We start from the raw sequence: 24,797 nt of genomic DNA, 5'->3' as shown, positions 1-24,797 counted from the left end.
CGACCCACTCCTTCTAAATGGTTTGTACAGCTGTAGGAGAAGGAATATTAACACCTTATTCTGAGGTAGGCTGTAAATTCAGATCTTGGGATGCCAGGCAGTTTACAGGCAGCACCAACTTTCAGGCTCTTCTCCTGGATGTTGGAAGCAGCTTGCCCATTAACACACATCACTTTGCCTACTTGCAGACCTGTAACACCCTGATTTCCTTATCAGCGAGTGGCACTGCAAAGCCTTGTGAATGTCTTCATTTTTAAAAGGACTGGAGTGAGCTAGAATCTCAAGAAATTGCTGACTGAACAGACTACCAGAAATCTCACCCTGCAACCTATACATTAACTCCTTCCCGAGTTAAGTGTTCTCATTCTTTCAATGCTAAGTTGCTAAATATCACTCTCAGTTTTAAAAGATTCAATTAAAAGTCTCCTGTCCTCATTACACAAGCTAATTCACTTTCTCTTCTTCCCTTTTTCTTTTTTTCAGGAACAAATACCTCATTTCTCTCCCAAATATTAATGACTTCGAGAAAACACTGCTCAAACACATGTTCCCATGATACAACCAGCATTATGCTCACAACCAGTGAACATAATTTGTAAGTGCACTCACAACCCTGCAGCCATTTCCCAGTTATACTTACGTCAGCTTTAATCTTTTAATATGACCTGGCATCACAGGAACATACAGCATTTTGACTCCCTGTACGACCATGGTTGGTTCAATTCCGTATTTCTCCTGGAACACACAAATTAAAGCTTATTGAAGGACTAGGGCAGCTGCACAAGCCAACAGATACAACTACTGCTACTACTACAGCTAGTTATTCAAAACCATAGGATCCCAACCAGGAACTTGCCAGAAGTTTTGTTAAGATGCATCTGAACCAGTGGAATTAACAAGTAATTTGAAAATAGGCTCGGATGCATTTACTTAGAGACGTTGCCACTGATACTCCTTCTTTCTGTAATTATTCTGGTTTAAACAATAACTTGACAAAAGAAAAAAAAACCAAACCAACCCCAAATCAACAACCCAGACCAAGAAAACCCTTTCCTCTCATCTTGTATTAACCCAGTTCAACAGACGATCACTTACTCTGACAGCATTTATGAAATCCAACAGAGTAAAATCCTCTTTCCCATAAATTGTCCACCTGTCCCAGATGGTAAATGATATCCCATTTCTGTTTGAAAGAGAGGTTGGTTGTTACTTTACAACGTGAACTCAGGCACTTCCCTTAAACATGTATTGAAGAATTGCTACCTCTTCCAGCAACTTGCTGTTTTATCTGGAGCAAAAATCTCTTTCCTCTCTGCTGCCTTTTCTCCAGCCCTTTGACCTGGCTAAGCACAAGGCACAGTGAGAGCTCTGACTCAACATGGTATCTGGCAATGAACTTACTGAGTTTTCAGACCTCATGAATATACACTTTAGTACTGACTAAAATACCAAAGTGTGTCCAGTCTCGGCAGACAGGATGTGTATTAATAACTGTGCTGCATCTAACGCATCTAGATTTTTAAAGCCTAGCTAGACACAGCTTCCACTGAAAACAAAACTAAGCTCTTAAAACCACTGTTTTTAAAATTAGGGCAGAAGACTATGTGCTGCATTTTCCAAACAGCAAGTCCTTGAGCAAGGCATTACAGGAGACTCTTGGCAGTACTCAAACCTTACACCTTTAGTAGTGCAAGGCCTGCTCAGGCACTTACAGCTTTAGCAGTATTTAGTAAATGGATAATAGCATTTGATAGCAAGCACTAAGTGATTCATGATCTTCCAAGTTCAAAGAACAACAACAAAAAATAACCTTTAATATCTAGAACGTTTACTCGGGAGTATGAACATGAACTGTGGTTCATCACAGTTCTTCTGTGTGAGCACGTAAGGCCTTAAGCTGGTTATCTGGATTTAGTAACTGTACAAACCTCACACTTGCTGTAACAGCTCACCAAGTTCTAAGCGTCAAACACCAGGTTTCCAAATACCACCCCTGTGCCACTGTCCTTCCTACCTGATTTCAGTTCTTCTGACTTCAGCAGTTTCTGTAAAGACCATTATGGGAATGGCTAAGTTCAGGAAACAGTTCTTGTATGCATCAGCTGGGTAGCCACCCACAACCTTGATGAGTTCCAGTGCAACCTGCAGTAAATAAGTTCGTTAAGACCAAACATAGGTTTTAGATACTGTGTCAGCAATATTAGTTTAGAGACCAGCAACTACAGGGTAAGTTGCTAATGAGATCGGCCTTTAACAACTGGCAGAGTAAATCACAGCTGGAGATGCAAACCAAATATGCCACAGAAATCAATCTGAAGTTTGAAATAACCTCATTTCTTTAACGAGGCTCTGTCAGGACAGTGTTAACCAACATCCAGCCAACAGTGGGTTTTGGGTTTAGGCAAAGAACAGTAAGAGAAAGAAACCTGCATTTTAAGCATTTTAAAAAGCCCACTCACCAGCCCTGATACTGCAGCAGTAGCTGTCGCAATTGCAGGGATGATCTTTCCAGCAATGCGCTTCGTTTTGAACCGATCTGCTGGCTTGATGTTGTACATCTTGGCTCGCAGGTTTGATGCTGCTGTTATGAAATCTATATGCCCATTGCTATCGTCATCTTTTTCAAAGGAGATGGGCTTCATTTGCAAGTCATCTGCTCATGGAAAGAAAAAAGAACAAAAATTATTGTTAGAAAACAAAAGTAGGATTCAAGCACCTCCATTTTAACGTATCTAGAAGATGCTTAAGAAGAGTCTAAAAGCCTTCACAATTTAGGGTAATTTCAGATTGATTCCTCTAAGTTCTAACTCTCAGTGTTCTTGTCCATCTGCAATCTAGTCAGCACCTTTCCTCTCCTTAGAGTTCAATTCCCTGCTGCCTGCTCGCAGCCATCAGGGCTGTACTTAGTGCAAGTACAACAGAGGACCCGTGAACTTGCAGGAATCTCAGAAACACAGAAGCGTAGGGCAAAACCAAGCAAGCTGTACTTAGTGCAAGTACAACAGAGGACCCATGAACTTGCAGGAAACTCAGAAACACAGAAGTGTAGGGTAAAACCAAGCAGTAAGGAGTTATCTGCATGGCACTGCAGAAAGCTTTAGCTATCAGCTATCTGCTTCTTGCAGAATTGCTCTATGCAAAGACCTGAATGCCACGCTAGTGGCAGTGCAATTGCAAGATGTTACGAAGCTATGACGCTAGTTCGTACTACTCACTTTCCAGAGCTTCATTGGATAGTATGGCCTTCTCCAGCTGGAAAATAGCATTTCTTTCATCCTCGCTGCTGACTGGAATATGATCTGGTTTTCTTGCAGTTTCATCAGTCTGTACAACCTGCAAAGGTGTGCAGTGCTTGAGCAATATAATGCATGAATTATGTACAGCACAAGTGTGAAGTGGACTAGATTTCTTGTCCTCCCTCTACATTCCCTCCCCAGTTCAAGAGAGACATAGATTTACTGAAGCAAGACCAGCCAAGGCCCACAGAGATCATTAAGAGACTTGGAGCATCTCTCGTATGAGGAGAAGCTGAGAAAGCTGGGACAGTTCAGTCTGGAAAAGGCTCAGCAGGATCTTATCCAAGGGGGCTGGACAAGGTGGTTTCCAGAGGTCCCTTCCAACCTCAACCATTCTGTGATTCTGGGTCAAAATACTGGTTTTGCTTCATAAGGCAAGCATTCATGAGACAAGTGTTAACACTGGACAAGAAAATGTGAAAACCCCCTGCAATATTTGCTAATTTTGAATGATGACAAATGCTAACCACTGCACAATAATGCTTAAGATGTTTTGAAGTTAACACTTTAAAAATAAACATAAAAGTAATGACTTTCCCTTGCTATTACCTAGAAAGAAATAACAAATTGACACCAATCTAGAACTGCTTTAAAGTTACTTACAAGTAACATTTTACTACTTTTATTTAAGTAGTATAGACTGGTATAAACTTTAAAAAAGCTTGCAGATTTACTCACACCCATGAATGGAAAGTGTTGCTACAGTAAATCATTTGCAAAAGAAGAAAAAAGCATCCTGCATTTAGCATGTGGTACACAGATGCTTTAGCTGTATCAAGTTAAAGCAGACCTGTATGCCACACTCTTGTTTCCCCAAAACACGCTTTAATTAGTGTTTGCTACTGATCAGCATCAATGCAAGAAGTAGGTGGAGATGTGGGGCACTGCTTGTGGATTTTTTTTCTTTAAACTACATATCATACTTACTTTGTTTGAAGGTCTGAACTCTGGTACCTTCACAGTGGAAACTATCTTCAAAATAGTTTCCTCTGACAAATCCTGTTATGGTTTAGAAGAGAAACAATTTAAACATACATCAATTAAAAAACCCTCCCACAAAAAGATTGTATATCCTGTAGCATTTCAAAGAAGACCAAAACATCCCACGAATATTCCATAATGTTTCAGTGAAACATCATCATCACTGAAACACCAAACGATGTTCCAGTTGCTACAGTGAACCAGAGAGGTGTGAAGTGCCTAACACTCGAAAACTGAACAGAACTGAAATGTAAACGTGACTTACAGGAAGGCACAATTAGAAAACAAAAAGGGTAACAAGAAAAACAAAGCATAAGCAACACAGAGGTTGTAAGTAGTAAAAAATAAACTCCCAGACCATAACTAAGGTATTTAATTTAAAAAATGTCTTAAAAGAAATCTTCTTTCAGATCAGTTACTGTATTACACAGGAAATAGGTCCATCAAAATAAGAATATCCAAGTTCAGGGCTTACTGAGAAAACCTAATACACCAGTCATTTCTTTTTCAGATTAAAAATTTAAATAAAGAGGACTCGGTGTAAGCAGTTGCTGAAGAGCCAGTGCTGAAGGACAGATTACTTAAGAACAGCTCTAATCAGTTCAACTGGACATCGGGCCAAAACCAAACAGGTACACCCTCGTTAGGAGATGTGGACACTGTTGCAGCATGCATTACCTTTTCTGTGAAAGGAACACAGTACACTGTGGCAAAGAGTTTTGCTGCACTCACAATGAAACCATAGTGCCTGAAGAAAAGAGAAAGAGAATTATTTTGGTTTGGTTTGGGTTTTTTTTCACTTCAGCTGCCCAAAATGTTTGCAATCACATTCAAAGAGGTCTCAAAAACATACACAGAGGAACAGAAATTCCACCCTTCAGCACACACAGTTCAAAACAGGTAACAGATTCAGAGGAACTCAAAAGTCCTCTCCAAAACTAAGCAAATTTTCATGAGTGTAGAGTTATTTAATGAAAACCGTATTTCCTTAACCTCTGCAATCAAGAAAGTAACTACAAATGCTCACATGACATCAATGTGATAATAAAAAGCTTCACCTCAGAAATACTTTGGTATTTGCCATGATCTCAGTTTTCACCCAAACTAAGAATGGAGATCGGAACAGTTTCTCAAAGCAAGGTGTAGATATGCAGCAAATCAAGGCTTTTCAATCCTTCAACCGTGTCAATTTTTAAAATTATGCATAATACCCGAGCCATCTAGATCAGACCCAAATTGTGAGGAAAAAAGAAGTCCCTTCACTCCATCATTTTAGGTAGTCAATTTAATTTGGCACATTTTACTATGTGGACCAATGCGGGTAGGAGAATACAACAGCAATGACTCAGTAATTCTGTAGTCACACAGTACATGAAATGAGTTTTTCTAAGCCATTTCACATTTGATGTTGTCAGAACTTCCCACAGCACCCTCCAGTCCCACATCACATCACTGAAAATTAAATTCCCTGCAGTGAAAGTGCGAGACAGTTCTGCCACAGTGTAAGACTACACATGAGTATGTACCAAGCATCAGCCCAACTTGTAGTGCCATAAAGCCACTGTCTTGCACGTTCTGCTGTGGGTGAGTTTTATAGGATGCCATAAAACAGACTTACAAACACCTAGACTTAAAAAAACATACTTACAAAGGATTGTTAAATTCAAACTTCACTGGGAAAGGTGGCCTCTTTGGTGACTGCCAAAACAAACCTGGTAAGAAGACAGACTTAAGATGAATTCCTAAGGAATCAGGAACAGCAACACATGATGTACACCATGAATTCACAAGTACGAAGGGGCATTTGTACTTACTTCCATCTTTTAATCGTGTATCGAGGGGAAATGAGTGAAGCAGCTGAAGGGCCTAGAGGAAAAGCCAGAGTAACTTTACTAATTTGTCATATACAGATTGACATGACCACAAACATGCCTTTTAGTAATGATGTGAAATCTTGATACAGCCTTTAAGACACTCCAATAAATAACTGAAGTAATTTAGAAAGTTAATAAAAAATCTAAGACGCCTCTGTTGAGATGAAGAGCTTAAAGCCACAAGTACAACTAAACAGAGTGACTTGTCCATTCATTCCCAGGACAAAGACGACAATTTCATCTCCTCTGTCCAATGTCCAAACAAGACACTTAATCCAACGAGCAAAGTGTTCCCCCCACCCTGCTGACACTTCAGGATTCTTGCACATGGACTGGCAATCAGAAACGCAAAGTTTTCTCAATGTAACAGCTACCACCAGGGCTTCCATAAACACAGAGATATGATACATTTATTATTACACACACATTGATTAGGCATACCCAGTTTTCTAAGTTTTCCATTTCTAGGTCTTATGTACCCACCTTATGGCTAAAATACTTCTCAAATTTCACTCTTGCGAGTTCCACACACTGACTCCAACTTCGGGGTCTTCTGCTGAGTGTTTTAATAACGTGAAAACAGCCTTCTAAGCTCTCCCCTGACTGTATTCTCTAGAGAGAGAAGGAAATGTGAAAATGTGAAAACAGACGAGACTCCTCCCCAATCCAGTCAAACAATAATTATGGTTTTAGTACAGTAAAGGCTAAAGGAAACTGAGGATCACTTTGTGAAATGTTATCCTTTATGCGATCCTCTCTCCACTGGGTTTTTTCCACCCAGCCCTACTGACCATAAGCCATTAAGACTCATAAGAAAAGATACTAAACAACTGAGTCTAATTTATAACATAGTTGAATTAACTTGAAACTATATCTTTCCTTCTTTTTTCCCAGCTGGTTGTGCATCATTACGACATCTACTATGCCCTTGCTAGCAGTGCTTCAGTACCTCTGATATGTTTATACAATGTACAGAGCACGCACAAGCTAGAGAAGCAGTCCATGAATAAGATTTCAGCTCTTGATTATGAGACACAGCAGAAATACTGGTCCCACGAAAGACCAACTAATGACTTGGCCAAGTAAGTCTTCAGGTTTTCTGAATAAAGTAGAAAATAACCCAAAACTCACTGAACTTAAACGGAAACAAATTCCACAAAACATTAGTTTAAACTCTATATTTTGGCCTGACAACATTCTCCTACCTGTAAAACTTCTTCTGCAGATGGGTAGGTTTGCCAGAATTTGTTAAACAACGAAGGCTTGTGAGAAAACGAACTCTCAAACTAGAAAATAAAAACCACAAATACCACATTTTGCAAGAAGTGTATCAGATCTCCCACTTTGCCAAATGCACAGTAAGTTATGCCAAAAGTCAGTGAGCTTATTCCCTTACCTTATCTCTCGCCCACTGTATCGTATGCTCAATGGAAGCTGGGAAAGACTTCAAGGTGCAAAAAGGTATTTCTTCTTCTGGTGGATCTCGCTGTAATTAAGGATGTGTAAACGTAGGTTTATTAAAGTTTATTGCTAATAATACCACCAAGGCTTTCTGGACTATGTAAGTTTAAAATTCCACCGTTATAAAACACAAGGGGGTTCATTTATGCTTAGAACAAAATTTGTTTTATGAAAACTAACATATCTCTTCCTGTTTATGAATAGTCTAAACTCAGAACTGGAAGGCAAAACTGAACAAACAACAGAAGAACTGGCCAGCCAGCTTTTCCAAGGTATGTAGTTTGTGTTCACATACACTCTAAACATGAAAAACACCCTTCCACTCAAGGCCAGGAAGACTTCTTTCAATATCCTTACTCAGTGTCCACAAGGCACCATCTCATGGTGTGCTGTACCAGTGAATTTCTACCTTGTAAAGGCAGTTTCACAGGAACTTAAAGAGAGAGATGCTGCAAGAGCTTTTTAAGATTCATTTCGCCCTTCCTCATTCTAACAGAACTGCTGTGCATGCTTGCAGAAGCTGGCAGACCTACTACAGAGTCTTGTGTTTCTCCTCCCTGCCTGTGAAGGTGACAGTCACCAAGAGCAGAATGAGCAGGCAGAAAGCAGCTCTAAAAGAATCCCACAAGCACAAAACCAGCTTGCTGTCCCACTGTGGGACAGTCAGAAGGGAGTTAGAAGGGAGCTTTTAAGGAAAAAAAAAAAGTCAGTCCCTTGGAAATGCTTCAGAATTAGGACCTTTCTCAAAGCTTGTGTTTCATGATTCATACAGGAGTTGCTTTTAATTATTGGCCTAGGTGTAATCATCAGCCATGCAGCAGACATGGTATCTGTAGGCTGCTCAGATTTTATCTTTTGCAAGCTTTTCTCCAGAAACCAAGTAATTATTTCCTAATAGTGCTGATCTTCAGCAACTCAAATCAGCCGCTTATTTTAGGCAGATATATAAATGAAGGTAAACGATGGTCCTGAAACACTTACGTGACTGTTATAGGACTCTGTCAGATGAGGCACGATAACTTCCGTGTGTCCTTTCGTTCCCATAGTTCCAGAGTCTAGAAGAGGACGCAGGTTTGCTACACAACGACTGACACGGAAAGACACAGACTATGTCAGGGTACAGAGCACTCACTCCACTCTTGCCTTGCAGACACTACTGCAGTGTAACCAGAACTGACTCTAGGTGCATACAGAAGAGCAGAAAGCTTACACCAAACTCAGGAAAAGAAGAGATTCAATAGGAAGAGTTATTTCAAGCTAGATCAGGATACCACAAACCTGAGCCAATCTGGATTAGGAGCATTAATAATTCTTTTTCAATGTAAACATTCACATGTAACATACTCTTATGCATAAATAATTCAACCGGAAGTCTGCCACAGTATTGTCCCCCTCATCAGACCTCAACAGCTATTCATTTCCCAGAACTCACTCCAAGGCTCTCTGCCATGTGACCAGTACCAGGTGCAGAAGCAGAAACAAGCAGAAACCCCTTCCTCCACCCAGCCAGCATCCCTAACAAGCAGCAAGATAAATCGAAGAAAATGGCTATCAGCTCTTATAAGCAGTTTCAGATCAGGAAGATTATGAGTAGAAAAGCAGAGTTCAAATAAGAAGGGGAAAAGAAGCCCTTGATTCCCTTCCACAACCTACCTATCAATGTATCTCCTGGCCTCAACATTGTCCAAAGCGGTCACAATCACATCTTGCTTGGTATAGAATTCATCACTGTAAGTGTTCTCAGTGGCTGGACAAACTTTATTAATATATGAGTCAATCTTTAAGTAAGGATTGATGTTCAGAGTTGCTTCTGCTGCAGTATAGCTTTTAGGTTTCTGAAATGATAAATATATACATATACATGTCTATATATCAACAATATACAGGTAAAGAACATCTGAGACATGGAAATATCGCCTTCATTTGCTGATCAGACAACAGGTCACTTTGATAGAAATGTTATCAAGCAAAACATACAATAAAGGAAATTGTTTCATTATATACCTCTCACAAATAAATATCTTATCTAGTTTATTATTTAAAGCAGCAGGACAGGGACCACAAGATCAAAGCACTTAAACAGTGCAGCAGAAATGAATCGAGTAACTGAAACTGATGCCATGTGCTGCCTCTCATGCTCTCAAAATGCAGTTCACGACTGTCAGAATAAACGCATCGGTTACCGTGGCTATGTCTGTGCAGCACAGACGTCAAACACCTATGAACACTCACATTACTGCAGGGCTTTCCACACAAAGCCAATTTCAAAAGCTATACTGGAATCGTGTTCGTCACCTACCAGACACTTCGAACCACAACTCAAGACAGCGTGGCTTCTGAAACCTTGCAGAGTTCACCTCCCATTTATCTATCCATCCAAAATGTACTTTGTTCCCCAACTTGCTAGACATAAACAGGAGGCAGGAAATTCAGCTGCTGGGTTTTGGGCAGAAGAATCCCCTTTCCCCACTGTTGTCAAGATCTGAGCCACCTTCTTTATGTTGCGCTGTGTTTGCAAGTATGGGGACAGTCTCTCTGCTTTTAAGGAAATAACAAATTCTGTATCACCCATTTACTGGATGTACATAGGTATTTTCCCCAAGCTATCTACCACCTTAATGAAGACTGAATTAACACATAATACAGCAATTTAGGTCAAGTTCCAGTAGCAGTAGCTCTTCTATTGGGAACCCTTCTGCCAGCTCTGCCTCTTTTTTGTTGTTTTGTTTTATTCTCCCTGAATTTCAAAGGTATAATAAAGCACTTTTGGCATATTAACTCACGCCAGCTTCCTATGCAGCACAGTGTTCCTCATTTGACTCTCTTTGCAAGTTCAAGAGATTTCATTAGTCAAAGACACCAGTACAAATGAGTATCAGAACAGCCAAGTTTTCTCAATTGATACTGGTAACAAGCGGGGTGCCAGCATAGTCTAGATGTTGTTTTAAAAGATACCAGATCTCATTACACCCTTTAAGCCTTTTTCAGACAGAAGTACATATACTCACAAGTTCAGCTCTCAGAGGGGACACAGGACAAGGAAACAGATCAATAGTCCAGAAAGTTTATTGAACGAGAAAGCCTACCTGTATGTGATGAGGTCGAAAAAGGAACTGCCTGTTCAGGTTGGATTTCTCTATCAAGTCTGGATCTGTAATTGTAACCTAAGTCAGAAGGGGCAAAAGCAACAGCTGAAGTTATAATTTAAGTGTAGCACTGAGCAACAATCTCGATGAAATCTCTTGTCAAAACAAACATGCCTACTGGCATCCACTGTAGCCAACAGCTCTGCCTATTTACTGGCTGAGTAAATTTGTTTTAAATCCAAATACAGCAAGACTGCTCCAAGTGTGTTCTGCACACTACTTCTACTCCACGCCGAGGCCATTTTACCCTCTGCACAGAGACCAACCTGAAATAAAGCTTAAGACTTTCAACACTAAGTAGTCTTAATTATTCTTTGTCACATAACTAGTTAACAAGCAAAGACTTACCAATCCTTTGTCTTGCGCAGTACCAACACCAAGAAGCGCAAAGTTTTTTAGCATTTCACAGCCTATAGCTCCACAGCCAACCTAAAGAAAATGACAGTTTGAGAGTCAGAAACGTTAAGTGAAAACCATGAAGACAAGTATAACAGAGAAGTCCCATTATGATTTTGGACCATTTATTCTGCAGCAGCACTCATCATCAGGGCAGCTCTCATTATTTTGAAGACAGTGGACATCAGCTGCACCAACCAAGTCTTTGCAAGCGTAACAGCGTCAGTCATACTCACCAAGAAAACATTCAAATCATGCAGCTTCTGGCACAGAGAGTCTCCAATACAAGCCCTCAAGGCATCATACCTATCTCCCCTACACAGGTATAGGAGACAAAACCAGAGTAGTAAGTTGCCATTCATCACACTGATGCTAAACTGCATGTCGACACAAATGAAGAGAATCAGACCCAGTCCCCTATAATCCCTATTGCTCCCAAGCTCCAACAGGACACACATTCTCAACCCCAAACATGTCCCTCCCTCCCTCTGAACTAACTTTAAAAGACTGCTTGAGTCTTGGACGCAAAGAGTAGATAAAACAGCAGATTGTAGTTATATTTACCGTGGGAGAAATTCTTCAGAGCCCATCTTTTCTAGCGGTGTTACAATGTCTAACATATCTATATACAGCTGTAAACAAAAAAAGAAAAAAACCACAATTAAAAATTCATGTTATTTTTGTCTAAAAAACAAAGCAGATATTTCTAACGTACAACAGATTCTAGAAATTTAGAAGCACTGAGTTTTTACTGTCAGTGAAAGACTCTACAGCATTCAGTCCCCTACATTTCACTTCACAGTTTTAGCCAACAGGACAAAGCACCTGGACACAGAGGAAGAAAACTCCCTGAAATGAGCCACAGCCTTTTGATTTCTGACAGACACATTACTGCTCCAAATCCTCCAAAGCACACCGTGAGGTTTCTCAATCTAACTTTATCCTGACGCTCGTACTCAGAGTCTAAAAGCATCCCTCTTATGTACAGCAGCTTAAGCTGGCATCTGGGCTTTATCACACCTTTGCAGCCATGCAGTGACAGGCCAAAACTCTCCTTGCGTGTGGGAAAAAATGTGATGCCTCAACCCCAAATATGAAAATTTTAACTAAAACTGGCTGCGCTTCCATTGTACACAGTAACAAAAATTCTGGTTTTTTCCTAAATTCAGTCTCAACCCCTTTTGCTTTGTCTGTTATAAAAGTTATTCAGGATATTTTGATCATACAGCATTTACACACAACCATACATTTGTACCATCGCTGACAAAATAAAGATACAACAGCAAAATCAGCCTTACCCACTGCTGCAACGGAGAAAATTTTCCTGTTACTGCTTTCAAGACTTCCTGGCTGGCAACACCACCCACTGCAGCAGCCAGAGGAGCCAGAAATCCCTGAGCAGTCCTCGACAGCCATTTCACTACATCTTCATTCACCTGAGGCTGAAAAAGAAGACACAGTAACAACGGATTTATCCCTTCAATCAAGCAAGTCAGTGCTCGACAGTGTCACAGATTACTGTTCTTCAGTAAAAGACAAAAATTATTTCACTCTGACTAGCAAAATGGTTTTCAGCCAAGGCAGATCCACTGTATGCCCTGTACTTCTAACAAGCAGTTATCTAAAAACTGCATTCACATCGCCCTGGGATTCAGCCTTGCAGGTCAATGTTCAGTTGAACCCGTGCTGAAACACCCTTCTGCTTCCTTGCATGGCCTTCAGAAAGCCAGCTGATCCATCTAAATATGGATACAAAGACCAGATCAAGCATAACCTGCAGGTAAGTAAAAATGAGCAAAAAATGACTGATAATGATGCCGATTCGTTACTCACTTTGTTTTCCAGTGTTTCACTTATAGACATGGCTATTTTCAGCATTTCCTCAGCATCTTGAAGGCATCTAAACACCCGGGTAGAAACAATAATGATCACTTAAACATCCCAGAGTCCTTCTAGGAAACACAACCAATGCAGAACAAAGCACTGGATACAGTGGGAAGAGTCTGGACATTTATATTGGCTTTAACAGTGAGCATTAAAGAGGTGCTTCTAAATGTTACGGTTAGGAGTCTCAGTGGAAAAACCTGTGTACACAAGTTCAATACTAAGATTTATACTCTGCAAACAGTTTTTTCTCATTTAACTCAAAATCTATGCACATTGAGAACTACAGCTGAAAAAAACCACTGAAAATGAAAACCCAATCCCTCAAACCTTTTTCTTCTTTGTAAAAATCCGTAAGTTACAGGATAATTCAGGAATCGCTGAAACAACTTTTCCATATCAACCCCATAATGTGAAGAAACTGGAACAGAGGAGGACGTCCCCCAGAAGGATTTTCTGTCTACCTGGGCCCAGAAAGTGTCATTGCTATTTTGAGAAAGCCCTGTTACAAACCCAGACATGCACTAGGTAATATCTGGATTTCAGCTGTTAAGTACCAGACAGACAAGGCAGCCTGTGGCACACCAAACCAGTAACTAAATAAAAAAGAGAGATCTGCCTGATTTGAGGCTTCACGAACACAAGACTGCTGCATTACCCAATGTTCGGTCTGCGACCAAAGTTCTCCTGGAAGTGGTTCAAGGCAAGCATGGCGACGTGGATCTGCAAAGGTGCCTGTTGAGACAACAACGGCTTTGATCAGTTACAAACTCAAGAAAACTCAAGGAGACAAAAGCAACTATTTGAACTCTTCTGTGACCACGTCATTTCCTTGTGATGGTATTTGAAAAGTTTTTAAGTATCATTAAGAAGTAATCTTTAAATACCTTATGCAAGTATTTTTACAAACTAGGATTATACTCAGTAATAATGCAATACCCTTCACACGGGTTCAGCACCCACTTCCACTGAGTCCAACTAAAGAGTCCCCAGAAGAATTCAGTGCTAAAATAGCAAAATGCAGTTATCTTCTTGAACTAGACATTAGAATACACTGCATTTCGCCAAACCTCAATACCAAAGCCCAGCAAGTCAGAGCTTACACTATCAAACAAACAAAAAATCATTACATCAACATTTTTTAATTCAAGATTTCAATGAACCCAAGACTTAGATGCCTTGCACATCCATAATACTTCACTAAAACTGTGTTAGAGGCAAACACTGCTGGCTTCCTCTCAGGTTTGAAAAATACCTGAATCTTTTTCAAAGGAAAAAAAAAATCTCCCACTGCTAACTCCAGTTTCCAATCAACCTATGACCAGCCTTTTCTGATTATCCAGCTTTGATTCCAGTGCAATTTTTAGTTACCAAACATCATTAAATCCAGAAAAAAAATCATTCGTGTCACTTGCAAAATTTAGTTTCCCATGAATTAAAGACTTACCAAAACACTAAGATTTTAAGCAGCAGAGGTGGCCAAGCTATGCATATAGAATACATCTGGTGCAAATGATGAATAACAAGCTGCAATGGCAATCTAAACCATAACGTATATTCTGTGTGGCCACACAAACTGACACCCCACTCTTATTTCACCCTTTAAACCCACATTAACCTACTACAGAACAGAGTTAGGAAATTATATTGTTATACACGCAAAGTTGCAGATTACGTTTCATGTAGTTTTAACATCAAAGCACTTACACCCAAATCCCCATGTGCTCATTACCTCAGGCTTGCTGAAATCCACAACCAGGCATAACGGATTTGTCAGCTGCTTCTCCAGCCGTTCCTGGAGAAACAGAAATCACGGTAACACACCCATTTAAGGACACGACAGTCACTGCTACCTGACCAAACAACACTCTTCCTGGAGAGACTAAGAACCAGATATCCCTTCTTACTACCATTTCTAGAACTCGGTTATTAATGCCACTAAAATCACCATCTACTGCAAGTTTTGTCACAGCAGGTGTCACACATCCCAGCGGCAGGACTCATTTCTGAAACGTGCCCTGAGGGTGGCTACCAGAGATTTTACAGGCACCTGGCTTGGAGAACTTCCCAACTCAGCAAGGATAGGAAGCCTTTGCTTCACAGAAACAAGATAGTGAGCTCGGCGTTCTCCCATCAGAGGCAGCTGGTCCTCACTCCAAGCTCTTCAGAAGAATGTTTGAGGGCAGTCAGGATCTATTTTCTGCAGGCCCAAAAAGGCACACAGCACCACGGAGCTTGCAACCCCTCTTATACAAACTCATCCAACTGTCTTGTTTTTCTCAGAAGGCCACCAAGAAGCCACATATTCACAGGCCTTCATGGAGTCCCCAGCAGGGACAGGCTGTCCGTAATTTTTGTTTTCTAACTAAGAGGTAACCTTGAAGTATTTCCTATTCTCTACATTTTAATAAATCATTGCTCTTACCCAATAAAATGAGTGTAAACCCAAATCACAGCTAATCAGTATCTGCTGAACTCCACTTCCAGGGCTCAGTCCACTGACATTCAAGAACCTGATCATGTCAGACACACACTTACGAAGTAAAACATCTTGGGTGTCTTCACTGGGACAGCTATGCCTCCATGGAGGTAAGGCTCCATGTCTGACGTATCGCCAATGCTGAAGGAATATGGTGACACCACTGCAAAGAGAAGAAACAGTGACTGATAAATAAAAGTCTCACTGGATACTGCAATTCTGTATACGATAAAGTGGGGTTTTGCCAATGCTTTTTGTGCTGTAATTTTGTAGTGAGCAACCTTGCTTTGAAAGCATAAACACAGATAATTCTCCTAATGGGATTGTCTCTCTCTGCCAGTTTCTGGGCTAAAGCATTAGCTTCACATGATCTGTTATGAAATAAGCTTTTTAAAGTGGCAGCAGATTTGACAAGAATTCTGATGACCACAGCTCTGTAACTAAAATGAAATCACTATCGGTTTTATTTAGACTGTGCACAGCAGTGTCCAGCGTACTGCTCAGAGCAGGGTTTTAGCCCAGTGACTAGAACAACAGGCAATCAAAAAGGGCAGCTGGAGTGCTTGAGTCACATCACCTGCAGCATCATTCAGATAAAGCAAAACGACACAAAAATTGGGAAATAATGGAAAACTGAAACAAAAAGCTCGGCTGTGATTAAGAGGAAGGGTCCTGGGCAAACAGACTTGAACACCTCTCAAGGGTACTGGTTTTGTCTCAGAACAAAAAATAGTATAAAACAACCAACCCACCCCACTCAGATCAGGACAATCCAGCACTCCTCTTGCTACAGTAACGCTGAAGTGAGCTAAAATAGGTCAAAAAATAAGTATGTTGCAAAGAAGTCAGCAACAGTTTACCTGTTATTTGGTGTGTTGATCCATTTAAGCATGACATTCCATTAACTTCCCGAAAAGTTAAGAACTGGCCCGTTTCAAGCCTGTGTGGATGATTTTCCAGGCAAGTGACAATACCAGGATTTGACTGAAAGCAAGAACAACAAAGTTACCAAGGAGAAAAGTGTCTTGTGTAAAGGAGTCACACTTCATCACAGATACAAAGCTTTTTGCCTGTTGAAACTGCAGCCCCTAGTACTTTTGGCGCCTCAGTTCTGCCAGAACAAGGGAGTTACCTATGATGACTTTTTCTGTACTGTCTTCAGTTTAACAGTGTTTTCAGAGCACAGACTGTCTCATTTTTACCTTTAACAGTTCTCAGCATGCTAGCAAAATGCATTTCTGTTAGTTCTTAGCAGTCAAATTCATTGTTCTGTTCTGAAGTAGTAGCAAATTTATCTCCTTTTTCCAAGCTACAAATGGACTACACATGCAAGGAAATTTTCACTGACATTAAAAAATAAATTCTTATGAATGGTCCTTATTACTCCATGCTGCCCATCTATCTCATCTCCTTAAAAAGGACATCCCAAACTCATTCTTGAAAGTTAGGAGGCTTACAAAGCTGGACATCACACACAGCCACAGCCTCGAGGGGATCACAAACAAACAAGTTTACGCTTGTGGGAATCTCAGACAACTTCTCCTGCCACCCCTTCCTGAGCTCCCAATAGGAGAAAGATTTCAGTTAAATAGCATAAAACTGAATTAGGGCAGACTGCATTCTCCTTGGCATGGAGAATGGCAAACGACCAGAGAAAATTTTTCTCCAAATTAGGGGCAGGGTGCCTCCTTGACACTGTCTGCAGGACAAGAGCAGCCACTTGATAGGGTTTGTGGTATTGCATGGTAGTTCTGGGCAGTTTTACACTTCAGAGTGGCAACAAGAAGCAAATATGCTCAAAGTATCAGATGATGAACCGCAGGGAAAAAAATTATATATAATCCTTGCCTTGATGTGCAGTCAGCACAAGTCATGAAACGTAACTGTATATTCTCTATGCAATTAATGAGAACAATCAAGCTCTCCATTCCCTTTTAAAGACACCAAAGAACAGGCTACCGAAGTCACCATATCGTGAGCTTTAACTCAGATCAAACCCAACTTGTTATACAACCCCTTCTAATTTGAGTAGTGTTACATCTAGACTGGAGATCAACAAAAGACTTTTTGAAGGAGACACACAAGGACCAAGGAACTTTATTTGCCTCTGCTATAATGCGAATTTTCAACTACTTAGCAGGCTGCTGAAGTGAGATACTCTGCTTGGTCATGTAGCCAATAATGATTCACTATAAAAAAAATTAAAGCAGCAAATTCTATCCCTTACTTGTGTTATATTTGAAATGAAGATCTCCTTTGGCTCCTCTCCTGTGGCATCCAGCACTTCAAATTCATCACCGAAGTCACAAAACAAACGTGAACATATTCCATATACATCTGCGCTGATGAACTACAAGAGAAAGTAAAAACCATGAGTGTTCCTAAAACAGCAGTAGCCAAAGGAATGTCCTCTCACATTCAGCCTTGTCTGAGGCTGGCAGGTTTAACTTCTGCTATGGTGGAAACTTCTCATGTGCACCCATACAGCAGCAACATACTCTCAAAACTCACACTGCTCCATCAATGTGCTGCCTGCATAAAACTAAGCCATTTTGGACTGAACAAGTTGGAGGTGCAGAATGCTCACTGTACAGATTTATCACGTCTTGAATTTTTCTATTACCTTAATGGGTGGCTGCTGAGCGTGACAGAAATCATTGATCTTCTTCTGCAGCAACAGACTTACTTCAGTCAATATGACACACTGTGAACAAGAACAGAAATAAAACTAAGACACCGAAAGACTGATGAGAATGCTTGTGAAAACAGCTATGGATAATCTCAGAGAAAACACAGATTTCGAATTTTAAGATTAAAGTTTGCAAAACAAATAGAAATTATACTCATCAGCGCACACCAAGTGCTTATCACTCTGCAGACATACAATTTCTGCAAGCATTCTTTTTAAGTTAAGATAGTACTGGCTTACAAAGCACATCACTGTGTCCCATTCAGTTACACATGGCTTATTATAGCTGGGACATTCAGAAACTTGGGTAGCTTGGGTATAAGCAATACCCAAACAGTAAAAATTCCCAATTTGGATTAAGCCGCGCACACAGGCAGGAGCTAGCTGACTGAACAACTGAAAACATCCTCAATCTGCCATAGAGGAGCTTATATTTCATTAGATACATACATAAAGGACCTTTCTAATTATACAGCCTGAGTTTCTACTGCCTGGAATACAGCACACAAAATATATGCAGAATATCTGATATACAGCTGCAAAAAAGGTCACAGTTTCATCTTAGAATTAAAAAAAAAAACCCGTATGGCAATCTCACTTAGATACTTATGGCATTTCATTGTATTTTTAAACACAAAAACACTGCTTCAATCTTGAAAAAAAAACCCAAGCACAACCATTTAATTAGTCCAAATACAATACTTATTTCTTTCATCATCTCAAAAGGTACTTTAAAGTTTGTTTTCACTTTATTTACTTACATATTAAAAAACAATAATTAAGTTGTATGCTCTGACTAAGATACCAGCCAATTGCTTTAAGAGTGACCTACCTGGTACTGCTTCAGAAAGGACAGGTCTGTGGTTTCGTCCAGTGGCACAGTTGATGCTGCTACGTGAACATACGGATTGAGTTCTGCAATTCGATGAAGTGCGGCCTCAGCTCTGAAAAAAACAGCAACTTTCAAGTTTTTATGTGTCTACAAAATTGTCTTTTCAAAACAGAATTTCATTCCACACATGCCATGTAAGAGTCCCTTAGGAAGTCTCCTGGCACCAACTCATTTGTTCACACTACCTGGGCACTGTACTCAGCACCCGTGACTCCAGGGGAAGGGTTTCACAAGTACTGGATATGTGTTAGCAGCTCTTGGACAGCAAATAGTTATTTTTGCCACCAATGAAACTGCTGTTCCTAGTCAAGTTCAGTCTTCCCTCACCCCAAAGACTTCACCAACCTGTTCCTTTGACTGGTAATATCATCTTCGTGGATGAAGAAGTTGATGCCCAGATCCCACTTCGTGCACTGCTTGGTGTCATGAACTGTAAGAGCCTAGGAAAGTCAGATAAAAAACATTTAGTGGAAGAAGTGCACATGGCCAGAGCACCCAAAAGGACGGATTAAGCTCCATATAAAACACTGGAGGACTAGCTTAGTTGTACCATGTATAAAATGAGCTCCTCCAACCTCTTCTCCCAAGAAAACTCTTATTGTTTGAGAGGCAGAAGCACATCTGGAAGACGTACTTCATTAAGCATTTTTTCTCCCAGCTTGCAGTGATGAGAGCGTTTAAATATCAAGAATTATTTTTGCCACACTGCGCTTAAGGGGCAATTGCAATCTGTGAATGAATGAACTCCCAAAATTATAAACAAGTTTATTTTTTGATTGGTAGGAAGAGTTTCGAAAGGCTTCTCTCTAATAAAAGTAATCCCAGCAGCACAAAAGCAGTTGTTGGATTGAAACACCCAACCATTCTAACATCTACACAAAAGGATTCTGATGGATGACAGAATGGGATTACATATTTTGAATAGTTTGGCTTTTGAGCTTATACCACTCCATTTAGGAGAGGCCACTTTGTACAAAAGGATTCGATGTCTGATCAGCAGCTGGCAAAAATATTACATGAGGTATTTCAGAATGCTTCTACTTAGCACCTCTAAAGATATGAAAACCCGGACTGACACTAACATGAGACTCAAACTGCACCACTAGAATGTCCAGATTATTAACGTTTTCACTCCCAACTCCTCAAATGTTCTGCAATGGTTTGACTGTTACTCCTCCCGCTCACCCAAGAACACCCAAAATTGAAACTTTTACATACCTTTACCCCAGCCAGCACTATATTTTTGGCTGAAAAAAACACAAGAGAGACCGTTGCACAAAAATGTCATTGAACAGCTACGTGGGTGGACAGTAACAATATGTCACTGCTAAGAACTTCACAGCTTAAGGGTTTGTTCTCTACATTTGGCTCAAGCATTGCACAGCACCAGTGAAAGCACAATACCGTGGGCAAGGTTTAAAAGACTCTCTGCACTTGTCACTTGTCAGCTGTTCATCCCACAAGCGTGACTGCAGAGACACCAGTGACAATAAACCGCAACACCCCATGACTCTGTTCTGGCACCTGGTGCAGAGTCCTGTTCAAGCCAACTGAAAGGGTAATACCCCAGGAAAGACCCAGCCAAGACAAGTTTTGCTTGTGAAGAGTAAGGGAAACTGCTAAAAGGCCTCTCCCACCTGGGCAGTTATGCATTTTTCACCAAATTACATCTGTTTTCCTAACTCCCACCCCCCACTTCCTACATGGGGATAATTCAGGCTATAGGTGTTCCTGTATTATATGCGTTAATACTGACACCTAAAGGAATAACTTTATCCACCTTCAAGCTTGGCACAAGATTCTGGGTACAGCGACCTGGGCCATGAAGCACTTTTTAGAGTTAAATCTGAAATGCTGTTCTTGCAAAAAGCATACTAGAGAAAAGTCCAGAATCTTTCCTGCATCTGCTATGTTACTCATACACATCATGAACATACGAATTCACTCAGATAGTTCAGACATGCTTATTACATCTAAAATATCCCTTACAAGTCTTCTGGGACAGTATGTTTACATATGCTTGTGTCTGCTTAAAGAAACGTCACCTAAACTTACCAATCTCCACACCAAGACCACCTATGCCACTCAGGAACACGTGGGACTGAGCCATCTTCTGCATTGCTGTGTCTCCAAGAACGTACCTCTGGCGACTACAGCAAAGATAAATTCAGATCAGAACAAGATACAAAGTTGAGAGCATACGAAAGCAAGTCAAGAATTCCCAGTCACTTCCAAAAAAAGCTCAAATATTTTCACTTATTCTATCACCCCCATCAGCCTCTAACTCTGCAGATGTGTGTGTGCCACCAGTGACACGTGCACCGTTCCATTTACCAGTCCTCCATTCAACAAGTAACCGAAAACGTAACATGCAGGGTATCTCAACTGTACAGGGCTTTCAGAAATAAACATATAGAAAATTTAGTATTTCTATCCACAATCCAAATAGTGAAAAGCATTCAGTATAGTCCTTTTCAATGCCAGGTTCTAGAGACGAGAAATAACTTTTAATTTTAAACCTGTCCAGAATAGTAGTGTTTTGGAATTAACTACTGAAGACACAAGAATTTCTCTGTTAGCAGAAATCTTCAGAGGGTGCAGCAGCTTTTGTAGGCAGACCCTGAGCTCTAAAAGACTCTTAGTTTCTAACTATACAAATAAACGACTAATTAGTACCTTTCTCACCATGAGAAAGTATGACTTTCGTAAGAGTAGTGCCAAAAAATAAAATGACACACAGAACACTGAAAGCACTGTGCTGAATTAAAGAGAAGCTCATCTGCTCAGCATACAGATGATTTTTTTTTTTAAATATAAAGAAGCTTTTCATCTCTACCACGTTTTTCCAGGGATACCACTTGTTCCAGTACAGGCTCTTTGAACTACTGCCCTGCCAAGTGATCTCACGTCACTCTAACAAATGAGAAGAAAACTAATAATAAAAAAGAAAGACATTTAAAATATAAAAAAAAAACCTTGGGAAAAAATCTACCAGAAAATGAAAACTCCAACAGCCTGGGAGTATCTACTTTGTCAAAAGGGAAACAAGTTCAAGGCAGAAAGAAAAACTGTATTACAAATTGGGGAAGTACTAACAGATACTGGTTTTACACCCTGTCTTCCACATTACTGCCTGTAAATGTAAATGCTGCTTGAAAAGTCAAGAGCAACACTTAAGAATCAGACATTCTTACCTATACAAAGCATCGTCAATCTCCATAGAGTCCGCTGCCATGATGCAACGTGATCTGTTTATGCTAGAAGGGTTACAAAAATAAAGAATGTGGTTACATTGGCTGCAAGTGCACAGTCTGTCACCTCTCCCCACCTTCACTCCAGTTCTTCAGTAGAAGAACTGAAAAACACAAAAAATTACATTAGAGGAGTCACTTTGAACATTAAGAGGCCTACAGAAAAACACAGCATCTCAAGTAATTAAAATGCACAGTAGCCAGAAGACAGGAACACCCAGCCCTTCCATATATTATTTCAAAATACAGATATACTAAATTCCCCACCAAGGAGACGCAAGGCTTACTTCTTTTACTTGCCAGAGTTAGATTTACTAAAAGTACAGTTTAATTTTATATTAACAGCTCCAAGCTTTTTAACTTGGATCTACCTGACCAGTGCTTTTTCAGACGAGAAGACAGGAGGTCCCTGAACAAGCAGGAACAGTTATTTATGCTGCATCATCTCCACCGTAATTGAAATTCCTTAGAAAGCAAGCTATCATTTTAGCTAATTGAAGAAATCGATACCCAAAGATCTGAATTAATGCTACATTTAACTACACAGTCCAATAGGATTTCAAGAAAAAAACAAATATTTGTGTTATTAAGCCCTTCAGTCACCAGCAAAGACCTTTTCATTGCTAAGTTCCCTTAGTGATAACTAAGGAGCAGGATTAGGAACAAACCCTGCCATGGAGCAGGCTGTTCCTTGGTTACCCAGGCTGGGAACTGGTGCATCCTGGACCTGGCAGGGACTGGCTAAGTTCCCTTAGTGATAACTAAGGAGCAGGATTAGGAACAAACCCTGCCATGGAGCAGGCTGTTCCTTAAGTTACCCAGGCTGGGAACTGGTGGATCCTGGACCTGGGAGGGACTGGCATTAAAGACAGGACGAGCAAAGTAGATCCTGTGTTTGACCCAAGAACATCAGCTCCCATCACTACTAGGAAGGCTCACACCTTATTTCAAATCCCTACAAACAGCCTTGGGAACTAGATACAGCTGACAATCCCTTCTCCTCGGAGATCGAAAGTAAAGGCCCAGACGTCCTAAGGAGCTTTTTTCCTCTGAGAGCACAGACGAACCCTGACACAGCTTTCAAGGCAACCCTGCCCGACGGTTACCTCCTATTCACTGTTCCGAGGGGTTTGGCTTTCGCTTTAACATTTCTGAAGTGCACCACCTGCATCCTGTCACAACTTGGAGACTGCAGCATTCTGACCTGAAATTTGTCCTTTTGATTTTTTTAGGCTGAATTAGAAAGCGCTGAAGTAGGACAGCAAAGGACAGAGTTACAATGAAAGCAGGCCACAGATCTCTCTGATTAAGCTCTTCCACAGCGTGGATCCTAACTGCTACACATAAGCTGGCACACAGGCAGTCAGCATGAGCCACCTCCATCCCATCTACACCATAGCCACATCACTGCAGCTCCCATGCTCTTAAGCAACAACCAATACAAGCAATACCAATGTCACTAAATCAACCTAGGACTCAAATCTGAAGCCAGAGAGCAACACACCTCATCTAAGAGTCATAGGCTTCAGCCCCTCCTCTGGCAAAAGCCTTAATTTCTGCCACTGCCTGGAACACAAGACTGAAAGTGCCTCTCAAGACCAACCAGCACCATCTCTTAATGGCCCAGAGCTCCCCGAGCTGTTCTGCTCCTCCACAATCACCCTCCACACACAACACAGGCACTCTGGGACTGCCCAATGTGGAAAGATTGTGGTACTATGGTGAAGAAGATAACCCACCGCTGGATTAAAACACAGCTTACTCTGCTGTGGTTGCTGACAGCCACCTCAACCAGTGTGCTCTCTCAAACAGTCTTTCATGAAAAACGAGCATGTGCGATCAAGCCACAAGAGAACCTTCTCCACCTTCGCACAGACCAATTTGACAGTGGCTCTTCCAATGCATTTATCAGTTCCCAGTTCTCCTCCTGCATTCTCTGTTACAGCACGGAGCTGCTGCCAGCGCACCCATCAGGTATGGCAAAACATGTTTTCTCCTTCCAAGAAAGAAGTGCTACTGTCAAGTGGCTCTAGGACAAAGTTTTGTTAATGTATTCTTGCATCCAAGTTGTATTTCCTACTTTAATTCAATCAGTACTGAATCTGTCTCAAATAAATACATATAATGTGGAGAGAAAAAAAGCCATTCTAACATTACATCCTTATCACATGCTCAACATTGATACATTCACTTGCTTCTTTTTAAAATCAAATGGTACCAGTTTTAATCCCAGGCTTCTATTTAACTGCGTAAGCAATGTCCTTCATTTTTTAAAGCCTCAGCTGCTCGTGGGACACAGCCCAGGGACAAACTGGCAAGCTACACATTACCAAGGAGGAGTGAGACGCTCCAAAGACCAGGGAAGGCACAGGAGCTGTAGCAGTGGGCCAGTTTCACGGTGTTTCTTACCTCCAAGTCACTGCGGGCTGATGCGGTGTTAATCACTTG

General features: G+C 40.7%; 1 protein-coding gene across 1 annotated transcript in view; it reads right to left on the bottom strand.

Annotated features, from left to right (window-relative positions):
- UBA6 (ubiquitin-like modifier activating enzyme 6) overlaps window positions 1–22,345 on the bottom strand; it is a 24,131-nt gene extending 1,786 nt beyond the window's left edge. The window contains exons 1-31 of the mRNA XM_010184969.1: window positions 22,293–22,345; window positions 21,154–21,248; window positions 20,317–20,345; window positions 19,444–19,538; window positions 19,039–19,150; window positions 18,141–18,221; window positions 17,745–17,867; window positions 16,378–16,501; window positions 15,577–15,680; window positions 14,771–14,833; window positions 13,697–13,773; window positions 12,988–13,054; window positions 12,453–12,596; window positions 11,719–11,786; window positions 11,391–11,469; window positions 11,107–11,187; window positions 10,699–10,776; window positions 9,266–9,447; window positions 8,594–8,699; window positions 7,548–7,637; window positions 7,357–7,437; window positions 6,635–6,763; window positions 6,092–6,143; window positions 5,926–5,989; window positions 4,956–5,025; window positions 4,224–4,295; window positions 3,216–3,333; window positions 2,460–2,653; window positions 2,015–2,142; window positions 1,096–1,183; window positions 641–735 (exon numbers count right to left, since the gene is read on the bottom strand). Of these exons, the coding sequence (XP_010183271.1) occupies window positions 641–735; window positions 1,096–1,183; window positions 2,015–2,142; window positions 2,460–2,653; window positions 3,216–3,333; window positions 4,224–4,295; window positions 4,956–5,025; window positions 5,926–5,989; window positions 6,092–6,143; window positions 6,635–6,763; window positions 7,357–7,437; window positions 7,548–7,637; window positions 8,594–8,699; window positions 9,266–9,447; window positions 10,699–10,776; window positions 11,107–11,187; window positions 11,391–11,469; window positions 11,719–11,786; window positions 12,453–12,596; window positions 12,988–13,054; window positions 13,697–13,773; window positions 14,771–14,833; window positions 15,577–15,680; window positions 16,378–16,501; window positions 17,745–17,867; window positions 18,141–18,221; window positions 19,039–19,150; window positions 19,444–19,538; window positions 20,317–20,345; window positions 21,154–21,248; window positions 22,293–22,333 (2,930 nt within the window). The 5' untranslated portion in view covers window positions 22,334–22,345. The remainder of the gene's footprint in view (window positions 1–640; window positions 736–1,095; window positions 1,184–2,014; window positions 2,143–2,459; window positions 2,654–3,215; window positions 3,334–4,223; window positions 4,296–4,955; window positions 5,026–5,925; window positions 5,990–6,091; window positions 6,144–6,634; window positions 6,764–7,356; window positions 7,438–7,547; window positions 7,638–8,593; window positions 8,700–9,265; window positions 9,448–10,698; window positions 10,777–11,106; window positions 11,188–11,390; window positions 11,470–11,718; window positions 11,787–12,452; window positions 12,597–12,987; window positions 13,055–13,696; window positions 13,774–14,770; window positions 14,834–15,576; window positions 15,681–16,377; window positions 16,502–17,744; window positions 17,868–18,140; window positions 18,222–19,038; window positions 19,151–19,443; window positions 19,539–20,316; window positions 20,346–21,153; window positions 21,249–22,292) is intronic.
- Window positions 22,346–24,797: the final 2,452 nt, after the last annotated feature.

This window comes from Mesitornis unicolor, unplaced genomic scaffold, assembly GCF_000695765.1.
Source record: "Mesitornis unicolor isolate BGI_N332 unplaced genomic scaffold, ASM69576v1 scaffold1755, whole genome shotgun sequence".
NCBI classification, from domain to species: Eukaryota; Metazoa; Chordata; class Aves; order Mesitornithiformes; family Mesitornithidae; genus Mesitornis; species Mesitornis unicolor.
This window is presented reverse-complemented; position numbering and strand designations above follow the sequence as displayed.